Below are 19,024 nucleotides of genomic sequence, written 5' to 3' on the forward strand. Positions count from 1 at the left end.
AACGGCAAAGAAAACAAATCACTCCGAATTCGATCTGTATATTTTGTCGGGTTACGCAAACACCGGGGTTTCGAGCGGCGGGCCGGCGCATTCCGAGTGGATACGATACTAAATTACAAAAGCATCGTTCGAACATCGTGTTTTCCTGTTAATGACGTTCCATAACGACTTTGATACAAGACTCCCGGGTTGAGAGACGAAAAAAATTGATGTATTTATATGGAAATTTGCAACGCTGTCTCGTAACACAGATGTGCTACCGCGCTTTAACAAGAAATTAATATTTGATTTTGGAAAATTATCGCAACTATCACAAAAAAAAAGATACTGTTTAGACATATTTTTCAATATCTCAGCCTGACTGAAAGAAGTCTTATCAGAATACACGAGATGCACCGAAATCTCGGCGTCGCATTGATAATACTAAATGATATTTATAATTCTATTATCTCTGTTTGTGGAAAGGAGTTGATATACGAGCGGAAAAGGGTAAGTTTGAACCGAACAAATGTAACATGTCACCTATCTCGTCTAGGATTTGAATCTAGTAAGTACAACAATTGCCTCTCTTTCAAATCTCAGCCTGCTCGCATCGAATCCCCAAGTTCCCACTTAATTGATTCGTAAGCAACCCGTGGAATTCCCATGGAGCGAAACGCCACCATGCGTACAGAACGTTTACGTCCTATAATTGCATCCGTGCACGGCGGGTACTATACGTTCGTGCAATTATCCCGGCTCTCTTTCGCTCGCCGGCAAGATGTATGGGACAGTTGACGCGGTCTCGAAGGCGAAATACAATCGCGCCGGCGGCCGCGACTTCGGAGCCGGCAATTACACGCGATCCGCGTAATCGTAAAACGAAAACGTTAAGCATGGAGTTGTTATTTTCCGAGTCGACGCGAAACGTAGCCGGTAACGGGGCGTAAATCAACCGCAACCTAGACGACCATACAGGGAAACTCGAGTGGACGAGCATCCTAGTAATTGCCCTGTGTCCACCTCGCCAAATAATTCATTCGAACGTTCCGTATGCACCCTGTTCAACGTACTCCGTGAACACCACCCGTACGGAATGATAAAGTTAAGCTCGCTGGAAACAGCGTACGGGAAGGTTGCTAGTTTCATAAGTTCTTTCTTCGCTACCAAGGCAAAAGGGGTCGCGGTCTCGAGATACCAACCGCGTTACGTCACCGGTCACAGGTGCAGTACGGGTGCGACTTGCGATCGGTTCGCCCCGAAGGAGCGTAACGCGAGCTCGGACAAGAGGAACAAGGAATGCGAATCGAAAGAAGGAGAATAAGAAAAGGAAATGAAAAAAATTGAAAAGACAAGAAGAAGTCGAGGACACGGGTCGTTCACGAAGAAGGAGGCAAACGAGAGAGGAACGGAAGAGAAGTTTACTCCGAATGTAAAAAGGAGAGAGAGAGAGAGAGAGAAAGAGAGAGGGACACACACGGTGTACCGCGCTCCGCCCCAGGTACACGAGCAACATGGCCGCTGAGGGACGGATTGGCGGAGGCCAGCCACGATACCGACGTCGTCGTGACGCCCGCGCTTCACTCAGCTCGACTCAAACTCAACGGTCTTCGCTCCCATCGGCCCCAACGGCACTCCTCCGCTTAAAACGGTCGACGCCCACCCTATACTTCTCTCCCCACAGACCAACTGTCCCTCCCTCTCCTCTTGTCCCTCTTTGCGTTTGTTTCTTCTCTCTTTCTCTCTCTCCCTTACCCTCTCCTTCCAACTTCTTATCATTCTCTTCGAACGCGTGTCCGTCTCTCTCTAGCAAAGGGTTCCTTGGTAGAACACCCTCTCCGTGGACACCCACGCGATACGACACACGTTGGTGCACGCACACCGCACCCGGTGGATGTAAGCTCGTCGATGACACGGATAATCGTAGGTAAGTTTGCGACAAGGTTGCAAATTACCACACAAGGACGTTGCACGAATTTTTATGGAAAATTGCAGATATACTGAGAAATGGTAGTTAGGATAGTGAATGGTCCCTGATAAGCTCAAAGTACCCGAGTGCCTATTTCTACATTTTCTTTAATAATTTTCTATATTCTTATTTATGCTTGTAAAATAAAAAGTTTGAATATTAATGCTTCTATGGATATCCGATTAGCTACCAAAGGGGTACGCGCCCCTTCCTAGTAGAGCCATTAGAATACCATTCTGAATACACGCTCGATATTGACTATTGAATAGTACCACAATTAGTAAGGAAACACGCCTACAGAAATACATTGTTAACGTGTCATTGCGGTAGTTACTTGTTACGTAAGGAGTACTTTTATAGGGAATCAATAAATTTGAAAGATATGACACGTAAAAATGTTCATTCCCTCGATATAATGCATGCATTAAAAGAGGGGATCACAGGTGCCTATGAAACCTTAAATTGCCTATTATGCGGTTCGTCTGAAGCCAACCGTGGAAATTGATGTTACCGAAATGATTGACACAGCTGAGTCAGCAATTCGTCGCGCCACTCAAGCTATCGCGATGGAAGAGGAAACTAACGAAACACTTGCATAATAATTCATTGTATCCAATAGACGAGGAGACAATAGACGTAGCTGTTAGAATGGCGTACATAGCGTTTCCTAAAGTCGTATCGAAAGTTTACTGTAATTGTGTTCACGATTGCTATGGTGGAAGCTACATGACTATGATCGTATATGTCCGAAATTATATTGCATGGCCGACTAACGGAGTCGAGAAGCTACTTGTTGATCGTTGCCTACTTTTTCATATTTATAAAATAATACAAAAATACAGTCGCGTATAAATTCTGACATCCATTTCTAAAATCCATATACATCCACGCATATTAATACCAAATACATATTTGAAACTATCACGCTTGTTTGTTCATATTCTTTACATGCAAAAGCCAAATGCAAATGGCGGGCGGCGCTTCAAATAGTAGATTGCAAAAACTTACCCTCTCAGATACCAGAACTTATTTGATGTACGGTGGTCCTTCCCGCCGCATCGTGGCCATTAGTAATGATAGCACTGGTAACCTGAAGATGCACAATGTTTTTGAGATGTAATTATAATGTATAACACACTAATTTTGCAAAAATTAAACAGAATATTTAGGCGCGCACGGAACATCGAACTAACGTTTCGAAACTATTACTGGTTGCGCGAGGGCAGCACCTGCTAGATCAGTGCCTTGCACCATCTGCAGTTGAATCACAGAACTAAAGAAGTCAGTATAATCGATAGACTTGCTTTTATCTGTTAGGAGTTGCATATAGAGGGTACAGAGATCTTATTCCATGTATCCAAAGCTTTTAGGGGAATATCGAAAGTGTTGGTGAACCTGGTTCTCACATCTTCTTATAAATTATACTTTTTTTATTAACATCGTGAAATTTATTCTTATACAATAAATACTTATTGTAATTTCCTATATTTTTATTACCTTGTTGAATGAAATGAATTTGAAGTAATTATGTTAGAGATAAAATAATCTATGTGTCCATTGACGCCTTCTCGCGGGTCTTGAAGAAAGTAAAATCAGCTGACCCTGTCTACCAAGCGTCAAATGCGTATTTATAAATAACGTGGCGTTTGAGTTCGTCCTAAACTTGAGTTATTTTTCATAAACAACACGTCAAAATGGTAGATATGAAAAGTAACGTTAGTTTTTGTTGTCAACGATGTTTACAGCCTCTAAGATTGGATCCAAGTTTCTTGGATCACCTCGGGGAACACACGTTAGCAGAACTTTCACGTAGGTAATTTCTATTTCAAAGTAATATGATTTTATGACAGGGCTTATTATTTATTTTGCCTTCTCCTCGGAGTACCGATAACGCGTTCCCTTTTTAAGTGTTATTACACGGGATGCGATTGAAACATAAACGACTTTTTTGTTCTGTCATTTAATGTACTTTTTACGATATTATGCGATTTCTAATACGCTATTTACGTTTAAACGATTGATATAAATTAAGTAATTTAATCTTTTATGATAGTTCCAATTCAACAGCAAGTGGTAGGAGAAATAGAACCTCAAAGTGGAAGTATGGAACATTTGGTTCCACCATTTAGACTAACTGAGTCTGCAAATGGAACTAATGGATTTATGCTAGTTGGAGATTCTGGAGAAACAGAAAGTCTCAGTCACCATTTAAAGGTATTTATAATCTTCTATGTTGAATTATCATGAATATTAATGTAATTTATTTATTGAAGGTACGAGCAACATTGTTTGATATTCTTAGTAGCAGTAGCTCTGCTGATCACCCTCTCTGTGATGAATGCACAGATAATCTTTTGTGGTCAATGGATCAACAATTAAGAATGACAGAAGGAGAATGGTCAGACTATAATGAATACTTAAAAAAATTAGAACTAGAACAACAACAGGGAAATGAGGACATAGAAATGGAAAGTCTTACAAAAGAATTGCAAGATGTGAAAGCAGAAGAGAAAAGAATGATCAGTGAATTGGAAGCTCTGAGAAAAGAAGAAATTGCTACCAGGAATGCGATATCTCAACAAGAAAGAGAAAGGGAGAAGCTTCAAAGCGAAGAAGAAAGGTATTGGAAGGAATATTCAAAGCATAAAAGAGATCTTATATTAGCAGAAGATGAGTATCGTAGGTAATAATGACATGTTATTGCATTTGATGCACTCTCTGTAGTTCGTTTTCATTAACATTGACAATTTGTTTAGTTTGGAATGCCAATTAGCCTATGCAGCTTCACAGCTAGAGAGACTGAAGAAAACGAATGTTTTCAATGCCACATTTCATATTTGGCATTCAGGGCACTTTGGAACTATAAATTCCTTTCGTTTAGGCCGTTTGCCAAGTGCACCGGTAGATTGGAGCGAAATTAATGCCGCTTGGGGACAAACTACCTTACTGTTAACAGCTCTGGCTAGAAAAATGAATCTTACGTTCAAACGCTTTCGTTTAGTGCCGTTTGGTAATCACAGTTATATTGAAGCCTTAGACCAACATAGAGAGTTACCTCTCTATGGAAGTGGAGGATTCAAATTTCTGTGGGATACCAAATTTGATGCAGCAATGGTAGCGTTCCTTGATTGCTTACAGCAATTTAAGGAACAAGTGGAAAAAGGAGATAGTGGATTCTGTCTCCCATATAGAATGGATCGGGGTAAAATAGAAGATTCTGCTACAGGCAACTCTTACTCGATCAAGTATGTTCCATTATATTGCAACTTATTTTTAGTCAAGGTTCTATATAATCTTGTTTCTATTTCAGAATTCAATTTAACTCTGAGGAACAGTGGACCAAGGCACTCAAATTCTTATTGACCAATCTAAAATGGGGTCTTGCATGGGTTAGTTCCCAATTCACAAAAGATGAGACTGAACATTAACTTGATAGTATGCTGATTCATCCAGTCTTAATCATACGTCTTTTTCACATTCACTTATGTACATACGTGTTATTTGTAAATAAAATCAGTTAAAGGATAAACCTTTTATTTAGAGTTTGAACAAATTTTAAAGAAATTTAATTTAAAATTATTAACAATGTTTAGATTTATTAGCTAAGAACCAGGTTATACCGTATAGTAAACATGGGGGACTTTCTACTTCCTTAGAATTGATGTATTGTTTTACCTCTGGGATGCTTAGTTCCACCAGTTCGATCAGTTCCCCTTCAGATGCAGCACCCCCTCCTTTAATTTTATGAATTGCTCAAGTTTAAAGATAATGAACAGGATTTTTTTAAGTACTTTATTGAACATTATAAATTAATTTTATTATCACTTTTATGTCTATTATTTAATAAGATTATATTAAAAAAGAACTATAGTTATATTTATTAGCTTACCAGGATACGTATGCATTTCATCTGTAACTTCCACATAGAAGAGCGTATGCTTGCAGACTGAAGTGGAAACATATCTATAATCAATCCACAACAAGATAATCAGCATTTTATAAAAAGTAAACTTATTTATTTTCTCAAAATGACATACTTTACAATGGATTGAATATAAAAATGCATGCAGTTATAAAAATGATATGACACGAATAGGTACGCATGACATGACAACTTATGACAGAATGGAACATTGACATTTCTTTGCGTCATGAGTTACACAAAACCTTACGCTAGATAAATTAATATTTAGTTATTGACACACCTGAAAGTAATGACATATTCAAAAGAGTTCAGCGGGGCATCGTATCCACATTCTTCTTTGAGCTCGTCCTTTGCTATTTCGGCAAGTGATTTATCTTTATCGACGATACCGGCGCAAAGTTCTAAGGTCAACCCTAACCTCGGTGGATACTGTTTTAGATCCACCGGTCCGTGTTTCTCAGGAAGGAATGTGTAGAAGTAGGCAGGACGAAATTGTCGGACAAACACGAGTTTCTTGCGGCTTGTATTGAACACAACTATACTGACACCGTCGTGTGCCCTTACCACGTCCCAGTCTCGTTGGTGACCATCTTGTTGGTAATGTATTCGAACGGGTCTAATCCACGGTGAGTTAGAAGGACATTCTGCTATTCGTATTTGTTCCACGTCGAGTATTCGTTGTCGAATATTTTCATTTTGTTTCTCTTGTTCCTTGACATCCATTTCCTCCAAAGATTATAGAAAATGACGTTTACACTGATTTCAACTGTTTAACTCCTGTCGGTAATCTTGTAGAAGAGCAAGCGAGAGTACCACCAGAAGATGCCGTGCCCAGCACTGTGCAGCACTGGACTGACTGCGTTTGCGCATGCGCAGGCACGTGATCGGTACCGCGTTTTGCGTCGAGTGTGGTAAATCATTCTGCTGTTTACAAACATTTACAAGCTAAGGTATGTGAAATTTTCCTTGAATTAGTAGATAAATGAAGTTCCAACTGATAACTTCTAATCTCTCCTAGAAGTTTCTACAATCATATTCGCATGTTTCACGTATCACGTATTCAAAGTAGTAATTTAACAACCTCGAATCGCCATTTTTATTTCTTAGCCTTTCTTTCCTTCTTTGCCGAGTCTTTCTTTTTATCCTTTGCCGATTTAGAATCCATTTCTTGCTGTTTCTTATCTCCTTTCTTACCAGAGTCAGTTTTAGGCGTATCTGTAACATTCTGTTTTCTTTTATCCTTCTTTTTAGTAAGTTGCGCTTTAATCGCATCCAGAATTTCCTGCTGACGAACCTGCGTATCGACATGAACGACATCTGGCTTTTTGCGGTACCTACTGACAGCGGCAGGAGGCGAAAATTCAATCTCCATGTCAGACGCTGTTGAACTAGACGCAACCGAAGCATCCTCTTTGTTCTTGACAATTTTGAATTGAAGCGGTTTCATGGGTTCGGTTAGACGTGCCTCACCGGGTGATTCTTGTCTGATGGGATACATTGTCACGTAGTAAGTACCATCTTTCCTATGAATGTGTAAAGTTGGAGGAGATTCCATATCCTCTTCCTCGTCCTCCATGTTCATTTGCTCCATCGTTTGGAAACCTCTGGTTTTATCATCTCGTCTTCTGGGCGAGCCCTTTCCCCCCCTTGATGGTGCTGATCTTGTACGATCAGTCGCGTCTCGCGTTCTTCCTCGATCGGTTCTACTTCTATCGCGTTCCGGTTTCCCGCGTATCATTCTCGTTCTACCGCGATCCGCTCCTCCTCTTCCACGATCAGCGCCCCCTTTTCCACGATCGGTTCTTCCCCTGGTTCGTGTTAAGCTCGTGATGGACTCGTCAGAAGCTAATGTATTCTCTTTTGCTTCTTGCAGCATTTCGTACAGATAGCGACCAATGGCTCCAGGCTTCCAACCGATACGTGGCTTCAATTTTCCCGCCGTGGCCATGCTGTTCCATAACCAACCCATGTTTGCTGGCACCCTCATAGGTACGTCGATACAGTTCTTATGACCGTACACTATTCCGGGATAGTAATCGCCGACGAAGTAAACGTATCGCATTACTCGTCTGCTGACGGTGAGTTCGGGGTGCGAAATAGGGCTGAGATCACCACCGGGTCCTGGAGAAATTTCTTTGGGGCGGTTGTACATACCCCTTTCGTTTTCTCTATAGTCAGGCTTCCCACGAGGAATGTTTCCAATTTTCTGGTGTTTGCCGGATGGACTGGTTTGTGGACTGCCAGATGGACTCCCAGATGGACTCCCAGATTGATTTCCACGACGACCTTTCTTTCCTTTTCCTTTAGCCGCCTTTCCCTTGCGACGCGACTTGGGTTTCTTCTTCGCACCGGCTCGAGCTTTCGTGGAGATGGAAGTAGCACTTTGGCTTACGCTCGCTGTATCCCCAGGCTTCTTCCTCCTAGATTTGCACCTAGGTTCACCGCAAGGTCCCACTTCCACGTCTATCGGCGCGGATGATTTAGGATCGAGATCCTTGTGCTTGTCTCCCTTTTCATCCCTCTTCTCGTGCCCCTTTCTCTGTTTTACGCTTCCGGCCGTTGAACCGGCCTCAGGTAAAACAGGTATCGCTTCCCGTACGATTCCCAAACGTGGAGGTATCTGTAACCCTACGGTAGTGGCAGGTGTATAGGGCGCAGGCATTCGAGTACGAATATCATCGGGTGGTTTGGTTACTGCCGAATTGCAGGGACCAGTGCATCTTGGAGTTGAAGCTTCTGCTTTTTGCGGAGTCCCAGATTGCGCCTTCTTTTTCTGAGGTTCCTGCGGCTGTTCCTGAGTAACATAGTCCTTATCAATGTCCCGGCCAAAGTAAGGGCTCTCCGATGGATCCATTAGACCAAGTCCAGGCAGACCTGGCACCTTTCCAATCGAATTGACGAATTCCTGAGCATCCTCGAAAGCTCGTATCAAACAATCTATCCCCATACACGGTTTCTTCATGCATCGAGCAGCACCCCTAGGCCAAGTTGGTGTCTCTTTTCCTGGGCAAATGCAAGTGGGCTTCGGTCCAGTCGATGTTATACGAGGCTTGCAAGCATCAAAAGTGGTTACCATGTCTCTGCCCCTGGACGACGATGATCTAAGCGGAACTGGCACCGTGCCACCGGAACAAGTGCAGCTGGACATGTTGATTTCTCCTCCCCCTTCCAGTCGGGGTTCAGTATTATATTTCTCATCGTACCAGGTGTAATCTGTTTCATTGTCGGTCCATTTCATGCTAGTAGGACCTATGTACAACTGTTCAAGGTCGCCACCACCTCTCAATCTAGTCGGGTTATCACATGTTCTATCTTCTTCCGGTATAGGCAAGTGATCTCTGACACAATAAGTATTAGCCAATGTGTTATTAACACGTTTGCCTTTTTTCGTGGTCAGTGTATTGGGATTCCTTAGCCTCATACAGCAAGGACGAGTGCAACCTGAACGACATTTCATAGGATCCGTCGACCGATTCGGTGGTAGACAGGAGCAAGTTGGTTCGTTTGGATACGCTCTGTAAATTGACTCTCTATACTTAGGATCGTTCAATTTTTCCGCTGAGGTCAAAGTTTTAAAGACAGGATCGTTCATTGTAACTCGTGGCGGAGATTCTGGTCTCTTCAGCAAAGGTTTATCATCTTCATTCTTCGGATCTTTCTCGTTGTTTTTATCTTCAGGTGATAGATAAGGACACAGAAATTTCTGCAGCGGCGAATCCTCCAGGACAAAGGACTTTTCGTTTAACGAGAACTGTTTAACGATAGAGCTACCGAAACAGGACAATCGGAGAACCACAGATACGCTACCAAACACTTTGCTACCAGGATCAATTAGGTCAAACGTATCTTTCTGTTCGCACGGTGTGGACGACGCTTTGTTTTCTTTCGGAATTTTCGCCACGTAATTGCACATACAGGCAGGCAAGGATATCTTCACTGTACCTAGAAGAACACGATCTTCCTTCGTGGAAGAGGTCTCTTTGTGATACACTTCCAAGCACAGAGGTGACCATCTCATAGCTCTGATAAGGCAGCTGGGTGTTTTACTAAACAAACACGTTTTCCCATACCCAAAATCATCGGAATTACCATCTTCAGTGACTTTCTTAGGCTCGATCTCCTTGATAGGAACACTTATCTCGCATTCTGGTAGATCGCTGAATCTCACGCAAATGATCAAATCCTCGATATTAATGTCCGATGTTTGTTCAGGATTCAAAGTTATCTTATCGATCATTACCTCGAGCATATAAAGTTGTTCCCCTTGCGACTTCGTGCTTCGTTTCTTCAAAGCCATTTTCAGTCCTGTTTGATGTTCTCTGCACGGGAATTTAGATAAAAATAGGGAACTCGCGAGGGCTTTTAAAAAGACACCTCACACGAAACGTGCCATTAATTTAGTGGTTGTTTTATGGCCATGGAGTGTGATTTAACCGCACCAACGCTTCGAACCTGTCAATTTCCTGTCTGATATATCGCATATAGTTACCATAGCAACCATAAATCCTGTACAGGGTGTTCAACTTGCACAGTCGAGGAAAACTATCTCTTGCCTTTCTTTTTACCCTTTCCGCCCTTTCCGCCTTTTCCTTTTTCCTTTTTCCCCTTTTTTCCCTTTTTCTGCGGTACTTTCGTTATTCCTTTCAATTCGTCCAATGTCGTCCTATCAGGATACTGCGAAACGTCCTTACTAGGGGGCACCAGACGTCTGACTACGAACTCTCGTTCTTTACCGTCGTTCCTGAAGGCGAAGAATTTCGGGTGCAACTCGTAATGGGTCATGATCGATCGACCAACGCAGGTCATTCTTAATTCCATTTCTATCGTACCGGATGGATTGTCACCGGGATCTATTAGGTTGTAACTACCCTTCACCATGAAGGGTTTCGGTAGATTCGCCGCGTCGTTCTGCGCCATGGCCACTTGATCGCATAGACACCCTGGCAGGGTCATTTCCGTTTCGGCGGTGGGGAACGTGTCTCCAACTCGAAACACACCGACCATCAACTTAGTAGATTGTAATTCTTTGACCAGATCCTTGGGTTGTTTGACGAATACGCAACTTCTGCCTATCATGAAATGCATGGTGCCATCTTCCTCCGGGGGTGTAGGTTTCAGCGAGTAAAAGTCGTCGCGAGTTATCTCGAATACGGGAAAGTCGAGGAACTTGATCTTCACACCGACTGGATGCTCACCTATGTCTTTTATCTTGTTCTTTGTCAGGGTCAGTTTGTGGATCAGCATCTCGACTACGTAAATCTGCTCGTCGCGGCCACCGAAGCAGGTCATCTTGGAAGAGGATGGTTCGAGAGGACAGTTTCAGTACGGGGTGCAGGAATGGGTGCGCGGTGTTCCGGATCCGGGGGTAAGTGATTTAATACGATGAATTTTTTTTTTTGAGGTTTTGATTTTGAAATCGAAAGTGACAGATCACACGTGACAATCGCATGGAAAATATTCTATTGTTACAATGTAATATAAATAATTGTACCATGGGTTGGTTAATAGCGTCTTTCTGCTAGATGGCTATAGTAATCAAGTCTGTCGGATGAATTTCTTATTTGATTTTCGATTTTGACGCTTTAACTGACTCATGGTGATCACAGAATATTCTACGATCTGCAACAATGCATGAAAGTTGCTTATTTAAAAAAAAAAATGCAATTTTGCATTTGCTTCATTTCTGCGCTCACTGGTAGATGTCGCTACCAATGCCGCTTTTAAAACGCGCATTTATACAGATTCATTTGAAAGATATAAAGATAAGGCTGGCACGGTATTTATATGTTGTGAAATTAATTATTTTACAATAATATCATTCGTTGCAAATATTGCACAAGAATTAAGCGCACACAGTACTGTACTTATTGTATAAATCATGAAAGTGTTGGGGGGCGCAAATATCTATAACATTAGTGAAATTCAAAAATTCTAAGATAACTTTCTCAACTTCATTTTATTTCCCAAAACGGGACGAAAACATTTTCCACCTGTTCTAAATAAACCCGCGTTGCATCAATAGACCTCTCTCTACCAGCACCCAGAGTGAAACATCCTTAATCCTGCGGTGCAAAACAGTATTCCAGAACCGTTACGAAAATCTTAAGGAAAGGCCCCTGGCAAATCCGTCCCTTTTCCTGCTATTCATCGCGATAATCCCGCTACACCGTGTCGTCGACATACTGTTCATCCGAAATACGATAATCCCAGCACCATTCACCATTCCTCTTCCTCTTACGACGACTAATCGCTGGCAGAACGAGCTGTGCTCGCGGAACGAGCCACCATGATTCTATTGAAGCGGATGTCCGCGATTTAACGAATCTCTCTGCAAGCTTCCTCCGTCGCGTTGCAAACGATACGCGAATCGGTGCCCTTGGAACGATCCGTCCCATTCCGTGGACGCGGTTTCTGTTCGATTCTGGCCACCGAAAGCAACGTTCGGTCAGCCGAACACCGAGGCGAGGGGCCGAAGTATGCGCTAATTGGTACGGGTGCGGGCGCACAGACACCCGTGCACACGTACACGAAGAGGAGGATAGGAAACGTGTACGAGGATAGGAAGAGGATGGCTCGTAGAAGAAGAGAAAAGAGATATCGTGGACGTAGTGGCGTCTGCGGCTTCGAAAGGACGCTGGAAGCCGGACCGGGCTGAAGTAAAATTCCGGACCGGGCGACACGGCGGCTCGTTAAAATGCTTCTGGGGGTTTCGGGCGCGGGACGCTCCAGGTAATTGGCGATTAGCGATTAAAACGAACGGTTATCTCTTTCCCTCTTAAACGAGAAGCTTTCGTCCCTCTTTTCTTCGATGTCCTTGGCCGCGTGGACAAAGTAACGTTCGTATAAAGCGGCTTTTATCGACTCGCCCTAGTCCGTAGATTGGCCGATTTTATCTTCTACCTGGACACGATGACACCCGGCCCGGTCCGGCTCGTTTTTGAAGCCTCCTCGAAGAGGACGGGGAACGGAGTTGATCGTGCGACTCGAAACGGTTGACGATCGCTTTCCGAACCGAGATTGGGAGACGTTTCTTGCCGGATCCCCTGGGAATCTGAATGCGGTCCGGGAACCGTGCGGCATCTGGACGGGGCCGGAAATGCATACCGAACTCAGCGTCCTTGTTAACCGGAGAACTCGTGATTCTTAATCACTTTTTCTGAGAGACGGCGAAATATTTTATATTCGACGATAATAATGTTCTTTAAGTATAATTCGCATCGATTTCTAGTATCGTTTTTTATTCGCTGATCGAAATCGATATTTCTATACCGTTCCAAAGTGAATAGAGAAATTACAGGATCGTTGTCCTTGTTAGAGAGTAACTCCCGTTAAATCGTGGAAACCGGGGACCTGCCATTTACCTGAGATTCTCGGAGGAAGTCTTTTGTTCGCAGCTGGGTATCGGCTCGGTATCGGAATTATATGGCGAAAACAACGAGCGCCCCGAGTGAAATTAAATGCCGCAGCAACCGCTTAAGGTACGAGCATTGTGATTTGCGATTTTTACCACGGTAGCGGTCTCGAACTCGACCAGGTTAATTTGCCTTCTCGCCAATAACCGTTATTTCGGTATTGACTCGAAAGTGGTTACCCTTGTCCCGATCACCGCTATCGAGATTAGTCATCCGGCTAATCCGTGATGAGCGTGTACACGCAAACTAGTCAGCGATATCCTTCGGATAGGTACATATTGTTTTTCAACTCCGATATCGTTGAAATACCTGCTTGAACGATCAGCTTACGGTATTTCCATGAGATTCCATGAAACATGTGAACAAATACAAGGACCATATTTTAATCATTGTAATTATACCGTGTTCTACTACACAGAGTTGTTTCGCATGCACCATTCAACGTGTTAAGGGTTAATTCTCAATTTCCCCCAACATTTAACCGACACGTAACACGGTAGTTTGATTACACGCGAAACGATCTCACGACATTATTTCCAACACCTCGTTGTTTCCAGTAGTTCTACCTCGCGCACCGCGTTGCGCTTCTACGTACTTGTTACAGCCGCTTGCCGCGGAATACTGTACCGAGCAGCGAGTTCATCGGCAATTTGAATAATTCCCTCTCGAAAGGAACGGTTTCTCATCTCGAATTCGCCTAACGTCCGATGTTTTTGTTGCACCGGCTGCCTCGCTTGGCTATTTACCTCGGAATGCGAGTGCTTCTGCTCCGTGCCACTTTGTAAATGTTCCATTCCCACGGGGAAAAGTCCGCGAGACTAACCCCGGTTCCGCGTTTCGCCGTCCGATTTCCGTTTTCCAGGTAAAACGGTCCATTCGTCTTCTCCATTAACGCATCGATCGTCGGGGTAACGGATGATTTTTTAATCGATGGTTCTGCACGGAGAAAATTAACGTGAACTGACCTCCAATTTCGATGGAATCAAAGATAAACACAATTCTCTCTCTCTCTCTCTCTTGAAACGCTGTTCATGATCGACAGTGACCGTCTGCTCTCATCGTTTGCGATTCGTTCGAGCGAGTTTCACGCGACCGGGGCCCGCCATCTCGGATTTTCGATGATCTAGATCTCCGGGTAGCACCAGGAAGTCGGGATCGAAGGGAAAATTACCGGTGCCGATGGAAGGAGGTCTGGTTCGCTCGGCTCGAGAGGTCAGAGGGCGATAGCGGTACCTTCTTCAGGCTTGATCCTCTTCGTTCTACCACACTATCGCGATAGTCTCCTCTGCACGCTCCGCTACGAACCTTCCACGAACGTGCTCGCGCGTTGCTGCACGTGCACATATACGTATATGCACATGCACATGCACATGCACGCACCGGCTTGTTCATAGAGCGAGGGAAAAGTGGTCGCGTAACGAATACGAGAAAGGATGGCCAACGGCGTCAGGGGACCGACTGCCGTGCTCCGTGAACGAGCATAGCCCAGAGGAATAGGGCGAGAGGGAGACGGCGATGATGGAACAAGGAAGAACCAGGCTGGTAGAGGATATTAGAAGGCACTCTCCCGCGGCGCTAGACGAAATTTGTCAAACAACCTGGCGGGCCCCAATTTGTTCAACCGCGTGTCCGTGCCACGATGAAAGAGCCGTAGGTGGTTTCCAGACCCCTTTCCTTCAACGATGAGTGGATGGCTGGTATCGTTGCTACCAGCCTCCTTATTAGGTTATTAAAACCTCCACGATTAATGTTTCACCCATCTGTTCGTTCACGGTGACACGTTCGCGGTGCAAACGTTGTCACCCTTGTGTTATCTCGTATAGAATCAAAGGATGAATTTAGTAATTGGAAATCGTTGAATTAATCAGCGGAATTAGAGAAAAAGCATCACGATGCAGGGCGTTAACGTAATGTTATTTCAATTTGCACGATCGCGGGTAATCGCGTTCCCAGGACTAATTTAGCAACGGCGTATCGGCCGGGACACGGTCCGCGATCGCGAGCGGATAGCATTGCAGATGATTATCGGACGACGCGATTTCTTGCTCGCCGGAAGCCGTAAGTATGCGTGTAGTCGGCTTAGTCCGCGCGTCAGATGGCTGCCACAAATTAGCCACCTATTATTTACCGCTTGACACTGTTAAGTATCGTACAGGTTGGCGCCCGTTACCATTGCGTGTACGCCATTGTATGGTAATACTCGACGAAATATGGAGAAAAAAAAAGTAAAAGGAAAAAAGAAGGTTACGCAATTCATGTTGCCGGGTTGGTGTTCATTTAACGTCATAGAGGGAGCAGGGTTGACACGTGGGATATACGAAGGAGATAACGCTTCCAGATTCTCTCATTCGGTTGTGCCACAAATTAACAAAATTAATGAGCAACACCGTGACTGGTGACGACAACGAGCGCGAAGGACGAGAGGGTAATTGCGTTAAAGCTTGACGTTTATTTCACGACGGTCCTTCGTGCAGAGTTGAAAGAGTTTTCGTCTCAAGGTGATTGCGTTAGGACACGATTTCGAAAACGTTGTTATATTTTTACCGATTTTTCTATCGCCAACTTTCCATCTCGTCTTTAAATAATTCTTCTTCGAAATGTTTGCGAAGCCTCGAAGAGTCTGACAAAACGTGAGACCGTAAGATTCTTCCGGCAGAAATGGTATCGTTACAGGAGCAAAGAAACTCGAATAGAAAATATTTGAATTTCTTTCGACGAGTTAGCATCGATCCGATACCACAGAACACTTTTTACCATTACGATCCAATTGATTCCTGGAAGATAACCGTTATGATCTGCACTCGTCGTTGCTTCATGTTTCTTCTCGAACTCGGACTCGACGTTTCTTTTCGTACCTTCGAAAGCGAGCGAGGAGGAATCGTTTCCTTCGAAAGGGTACGATATTCGAGTAGCTTCCGATAAAATTAATCTCTTCGACTTCTTTTTTCGCCGGTTGGAAACACAGGACGACGATTTACGTCGCTCGTAGAGTCGTTTGAGCACTGTTCGCTTTCGAAAATTATGCGGCTACAGGAACATTCAGGGAAGGGTTTCGCGTGTATGCACGTGCAGTTCGCGTTTAAATCGTGTAAGCTATCGGAAAAGATCGTTACCGGGAAGCATAAGAGGCAGCCACGTCGGCACGAGACACGCGGGATGAATCGTCGAGAACCGGGTTAGCAACGACCGTTCTAGCTGGTGAAGTGCAACTCGGTATCCGGAGACGAGGCAGTTTGCCGAAGAAAACGGCCGAGCACCCACTTCTAGAACCTCTAAAACACTTTAAAGGGGGAATGAAACTAGTCGTAAGGGATATAGACTATCGTTGCAACGCAACCACAAGGCTGCGAGTCTTGGAAACGGCGTAGCCGACCTACGGGATACCACCGACTTATCCATTAGACTATTATTTAGACAATGTCTTAAAGGCTGTTGCGAGAACACCGCAGCCTGGCAACTCGAAGCCGGGGCAGTTTGTAATTTGAAAATTACCGCGGCACCCTTCTTCGCCATTGGAAAATTAATACAGAACGGTGCGAAAATCACCAGGGAGTTTCAAATAATTACAACTTCTTTGCTTTAGAATTTTTAAAAATTCAACAAAATTCTCAAAGCAATTTCTCGACTAAGCGACTATTAGATCAGCAAACTCGGTAGCGAAGAAATTCGCGTAATCCAATGTGTTCGACGACGAGGAGCTCGATTATATTCCGGTTACTAGATGGAAGTGGAACGTAGGTTAATCGTAGTCAAGAGAAATTAAACGGCTGTACGACTAGGTGATCCCTCCGCGGAATGGAACAACTGACTCTCCTTCTTCTCCTTCGGGTACACGTTGCTACACGTTCCCGCATGATTAAGCTCTTCCGATCGCGGAGTTCGTGATCACCAGCCTCTCCACGTTACATAGGTACATCCATACGTATGCGAGCTCTCCTCGAAAATCAGGGCAAGCTCTTCCTCGCGGGAACCTAGCGAGCCTTCGTCGTCGGAGAAGAGCATCCTCTCTCCGTTTCCCAAGAGTCGTTGCAACCGTTCGCCGATCCATCGACAACCGACATAATTAATAAAACTCGCGCGACGTTACAAAGTAAGTCAGGTATCCGCGTCTACTCCGATTACTCTTCAAGATTCGCAAACGGAATTAGTAATTTGATAATTCGTGACGAAACGTCACGACCTAATATCTCCACTGCCATTGGTCATCGGTCGCCTATAACGAGACTGCCTAAGAATAGACAACGTGGATCCTGAGGAGCAACAAGAGGAAGGCGGTCGAGCAGCGAGTAAGCAAAGGGAGCCGGGTTAGGTAAAGCATAAAGGCAAGAGAAGGGAGGGTAAAAATGTTTGGAGAAAAAGAACAGAAGGGTGAGACAGAGAGAGACGAGGAAGGCGAAGAAGGCTGAAGAGAAGGAAGAAGAAGAAGAAGAAGAAGGAGGGTGAAGAGGAAGAGGGAGTGGACCACGTTGAGGTCGCGACCCGTAGCCCGCAGGCCCCAGTGAAAGGCCCAACGGCGATCCGCATCCGCGGGGCCCTGAGCGACCGAGAGACGGTTCTCCTTGCGAGAGAGCAAGCCAGAGAAACCAAGATGGACGGAGAAGGCTGCCACAAGCAGGCACCGTGAGCCGTTTCTTAAGATCGCGTTCTTCTTAGCAAGCCCACTGCCATTATGGCGCACTTAAAGTGGCAATCGTGTGGAAGGCAGCACCGCCGCGCAATAGCCACGGGTTGCGCAACCTTCGCTGACCCCACCCCGTGGTAAGCACACGGTGAATCTCGATCGGCCGAGTAGCCGGTGGTTCCAACGTTTGATAACTAATAAATCGGTCAGCTGATGGCGGACCAGAGAAAGAGAGAGACTGGTGAATGGTAAAAAGGTGTTCGAACAGGGTGGTTGGAAGTTACCCCACGTTACCAACCTTGCTGTCCTACATATGATACTTTCATCCTCTTCTAATTAGCAAGAATTCGTCTGTATTTATTGTACCTAAATGGTCCCAGATAGCCATCGAAATTTGGAGATCCGAAGTAGGGTTAAACCTCTGTCGAACGATCCATTTGTAGATTTGACACCAAGTTAGGATCTAATAGAGGGAGATTACTCAGATTACGTTGGATATCATTAGGATATACAGATATCTTTTTATAGTGGTCCGTCTATCGAGGTTCTCGTTGGTGGTTAGGGGCTTCCACCAGCCATGGATACAGCTCTGATCGAACGATAATTGGATAGATTACGCGGAACCTCCTCCGTCTGCGATAACATCGCGTTTATGCGCCCGTTTTATGTGTTATACAGCCAGTGTTCCTGTGGAACGTGTATACTCGAGTACAATACGTTCACGTGGTTCGGTGTCTGCGGACACGGTACAGTGGTCGATATGAGAACTTTTTACGTGTCAGTGATGCTTAAGAACCACGAAGAATAATCGTATTGGCTCTTTAACTTCTGAATCTGTTTGCTACTGTCCTTTACCGTTTCCATTTGCTTCTTTGAATATTAAACGAATTCAAATTTTGAACTTGGATATTTCCGCCTTTGAATGTTTCAAAACGGAAGCATCCCTGCTATGTGATTAAAAAGCATCAGGGAAATGGTAGTCCAAGGCGGACGATAGTTCTAATAGCGATAAGGAAGCCTTCGTTCCTTAGGATCGAACTCGTGAAAACATGAAGGAGGCTTGATCACGCGATCGCATAAAATTTCAGGCGCCGTATCCTACGATTTAGACGCCGTGG

The 19,024-nt window shown here is 44.4% G+C and overlaps 5 protein-coding genes across 6 annotated transcripts in view; 1 reads left to right on the forward strand and 4 right to left on the reverse strand.

Annotated features, from left to right (window-relative positions):
• LOC114875343 (homeobox protein homothorax) overlaps positions 1-3,030 on the reverse strand; it is a 369,739-nt gene extending 366,709 nt beyond the window's left edge. Inside the window, exon 1 of the mRNA XM_029185507.2 lies at positions 2,957-3,030. The gene's annotated coding sequence lies outside the window, so the exon portion shown is untranslated. The remainder of the gene's footprint in view (positions 1-2,956) is intronic.
• Positions 3,031-3,413: 383 nt separating this feature from the next.
• Positions 3,414-5,477, forward strand: LOC114875330 (beclin-1-like protein). 2 transcript variants are annotated; one of them, XM_029185487.2, is made up of 5 exons: positions 3,414-3,757; positions 4,002-4,162; positions 4,222-4,631; positions 4,705-5,193; positions 5,259-5,477. In XM_029185487.2, the coding sequence occupies exons 1-5, from the start codon at positions 3,643-3,645 to the stop codon at positions 5,374-5,376; spliced, it is 1,293 nt and encodes a 430-aa protein (XP_029041320.1). In that variant the 5' UTR covers positions 3,414-3,642; the 3' UTR covers positions 5,377-5,477. The 2 variants fall into 2 exon arrangements, with proteins under 2 accessions (XP_029041320.1, XP_029041321.1); XM_029185488.2 differs by having other exon boundaries at positions 3,669-3,761.
• On the reverse strand, positions 5,466-6,695 carry LOC114875331 (uridine diphosphate glucose pyrophosphatase NUDT14-like). Its single transcript, XM_029185489.2, has 3 exons — positions 6,154-6,695; positions 5,838-5,911; positions 5,466-5,682 (listed from the first exon to the last, which is right to left on the reverse strand). The coding sequence occupies exons 1-3, from the start codon at positions 6,594-6,596 to the stop codon at positions 5,528-5,530; spliced, it is 672 nt and encodes a 223-aa protein (XP_029041322.1). The 5' UTR covers positions 6,597-6,695; the 3' UTR covers positions 5,466-5,527.
• A 168-nt stretch (positions 6,696-6,863) lies between these two features.
• On the reverse strand, positions 6,864-10,170 carry LOC114875340. Its single transcript, XM_046288837.1, has 2 exons — positions 8,028-10,170; positions 6,864-7,994 (listed from the first exon to the last, which is right to left on the reverse strand). The coding sequence occupies exons 1-2, from the start codon at positions 10,168-10,170 to the stop codon at positions 6,970-6,972; spliced, it is 3,168 nt and encodes a 1,055-aa protein (XP_046144793.1). The 3' UTR covers positions 6,864-6,969.
• A 245-nt stretch (positions 10,171-10,415) lies between these two features.
• Positions 10,416-11,231, reverse strand: LOC114875341. Its single transcript, XM_029185500.2, has one exon. It carries the CDS (start codon positions 11,160-11,162, stop codon positions 10,416-10,418), a length of 747 nt encoding a protein of 248 aa, XP_029041333.2. The 5' UTR covers positions 11,163-11,231.
• Positions 11,232-19,024: the final 7,793 nt, after the last annotated feature.

Source organism: Osmia bicornis, chromosome 15 (assembly GCF_907164935.1).
Source record: "Osmia bicornis bicornis chromosome 15, iOsmBic2.1, whole genome shotgun sequence".
NCBI classification, from domain to species: domain Eukaryota; kingdom Metazoa; phylum Arthropoda; class Insecta; order Hymenoptera; family Megachilidae; genus Osmia; species Osmia bicornis.

What these genes read in the sequence shown, in the direction of transcription:
- LOC114875330 (XM_029185487.2), top strand. Translation starts at nt 3,643, where the DNA reads ATGGTAGATATGAAAAGTAACGTTAGTTTTTGTTGTCAACGATGTTTA. An exon ending in CACGTTAGCAGAACTTTCAC is followed by an intron (nt 3,758 to 4,001) that starts GTAGGTAATTTC and finishes CTTTTATGATAG; the next exon opens with TTCCAATTCAACAGCAAGTG. An exon ending in GGCAACTCTTACTCGATCAA is followed by an intron (nt 5,194 to 5,258) that starts GTATGTTCCATT and finishes TTTCTATTTCAG; the next exon opens with AATTCAATTTAACTCTGAGG.
- LOC114875331 (XM_029185489.2), bottom strand. Translation starts at nt 6,596, where the DNA reads ATGGATGTCAAGGAACAAGAGAAACAAAATGAAAATATTCGACAACGA. An exon ending in GAATATGTCATTACTTTCAG is followed by an intron (nt 5,912 to 6,153) that starts GTGTGTCAATAA and finishes GATTGATTATAG; the next exon opens with ATATGTTTCCACTTCAGTCT. An exon ending in TGAAATGCATACGTATCCTG is followed by an intron (nt 5,683 to 5,837) that starts GTAAGCTAATAA and finishes ATAAAATTAAAG; the next exon opens with GAGGGGGTGCTGCATCTGAA.
- LOC114875340 (XM_046288837.1), bottom strand. Translation starts at nt 10,170, where the DNA reads ATGGCTTTGAAGAAACGAAGCACGAAGTCGCAAGGGGAACAACTTTAT. An exon ending in CTATAGAGAAAACGAAAGGG is followed by an intron (nt 7,995 to 8,027) that starts GTATGTACAACC and finishes AAATTTCTCCAG; the next exon opens with GACCCGGTGGTGATCTCAGC.
- LOC114875341 (XM_029185500.2), bottom strand. Translation starts at nt 11,162, where the DNA reads ATGACCTGCTTCGGTGGCCGCGACGAGCAGATTTACGTAGTCGAGATG.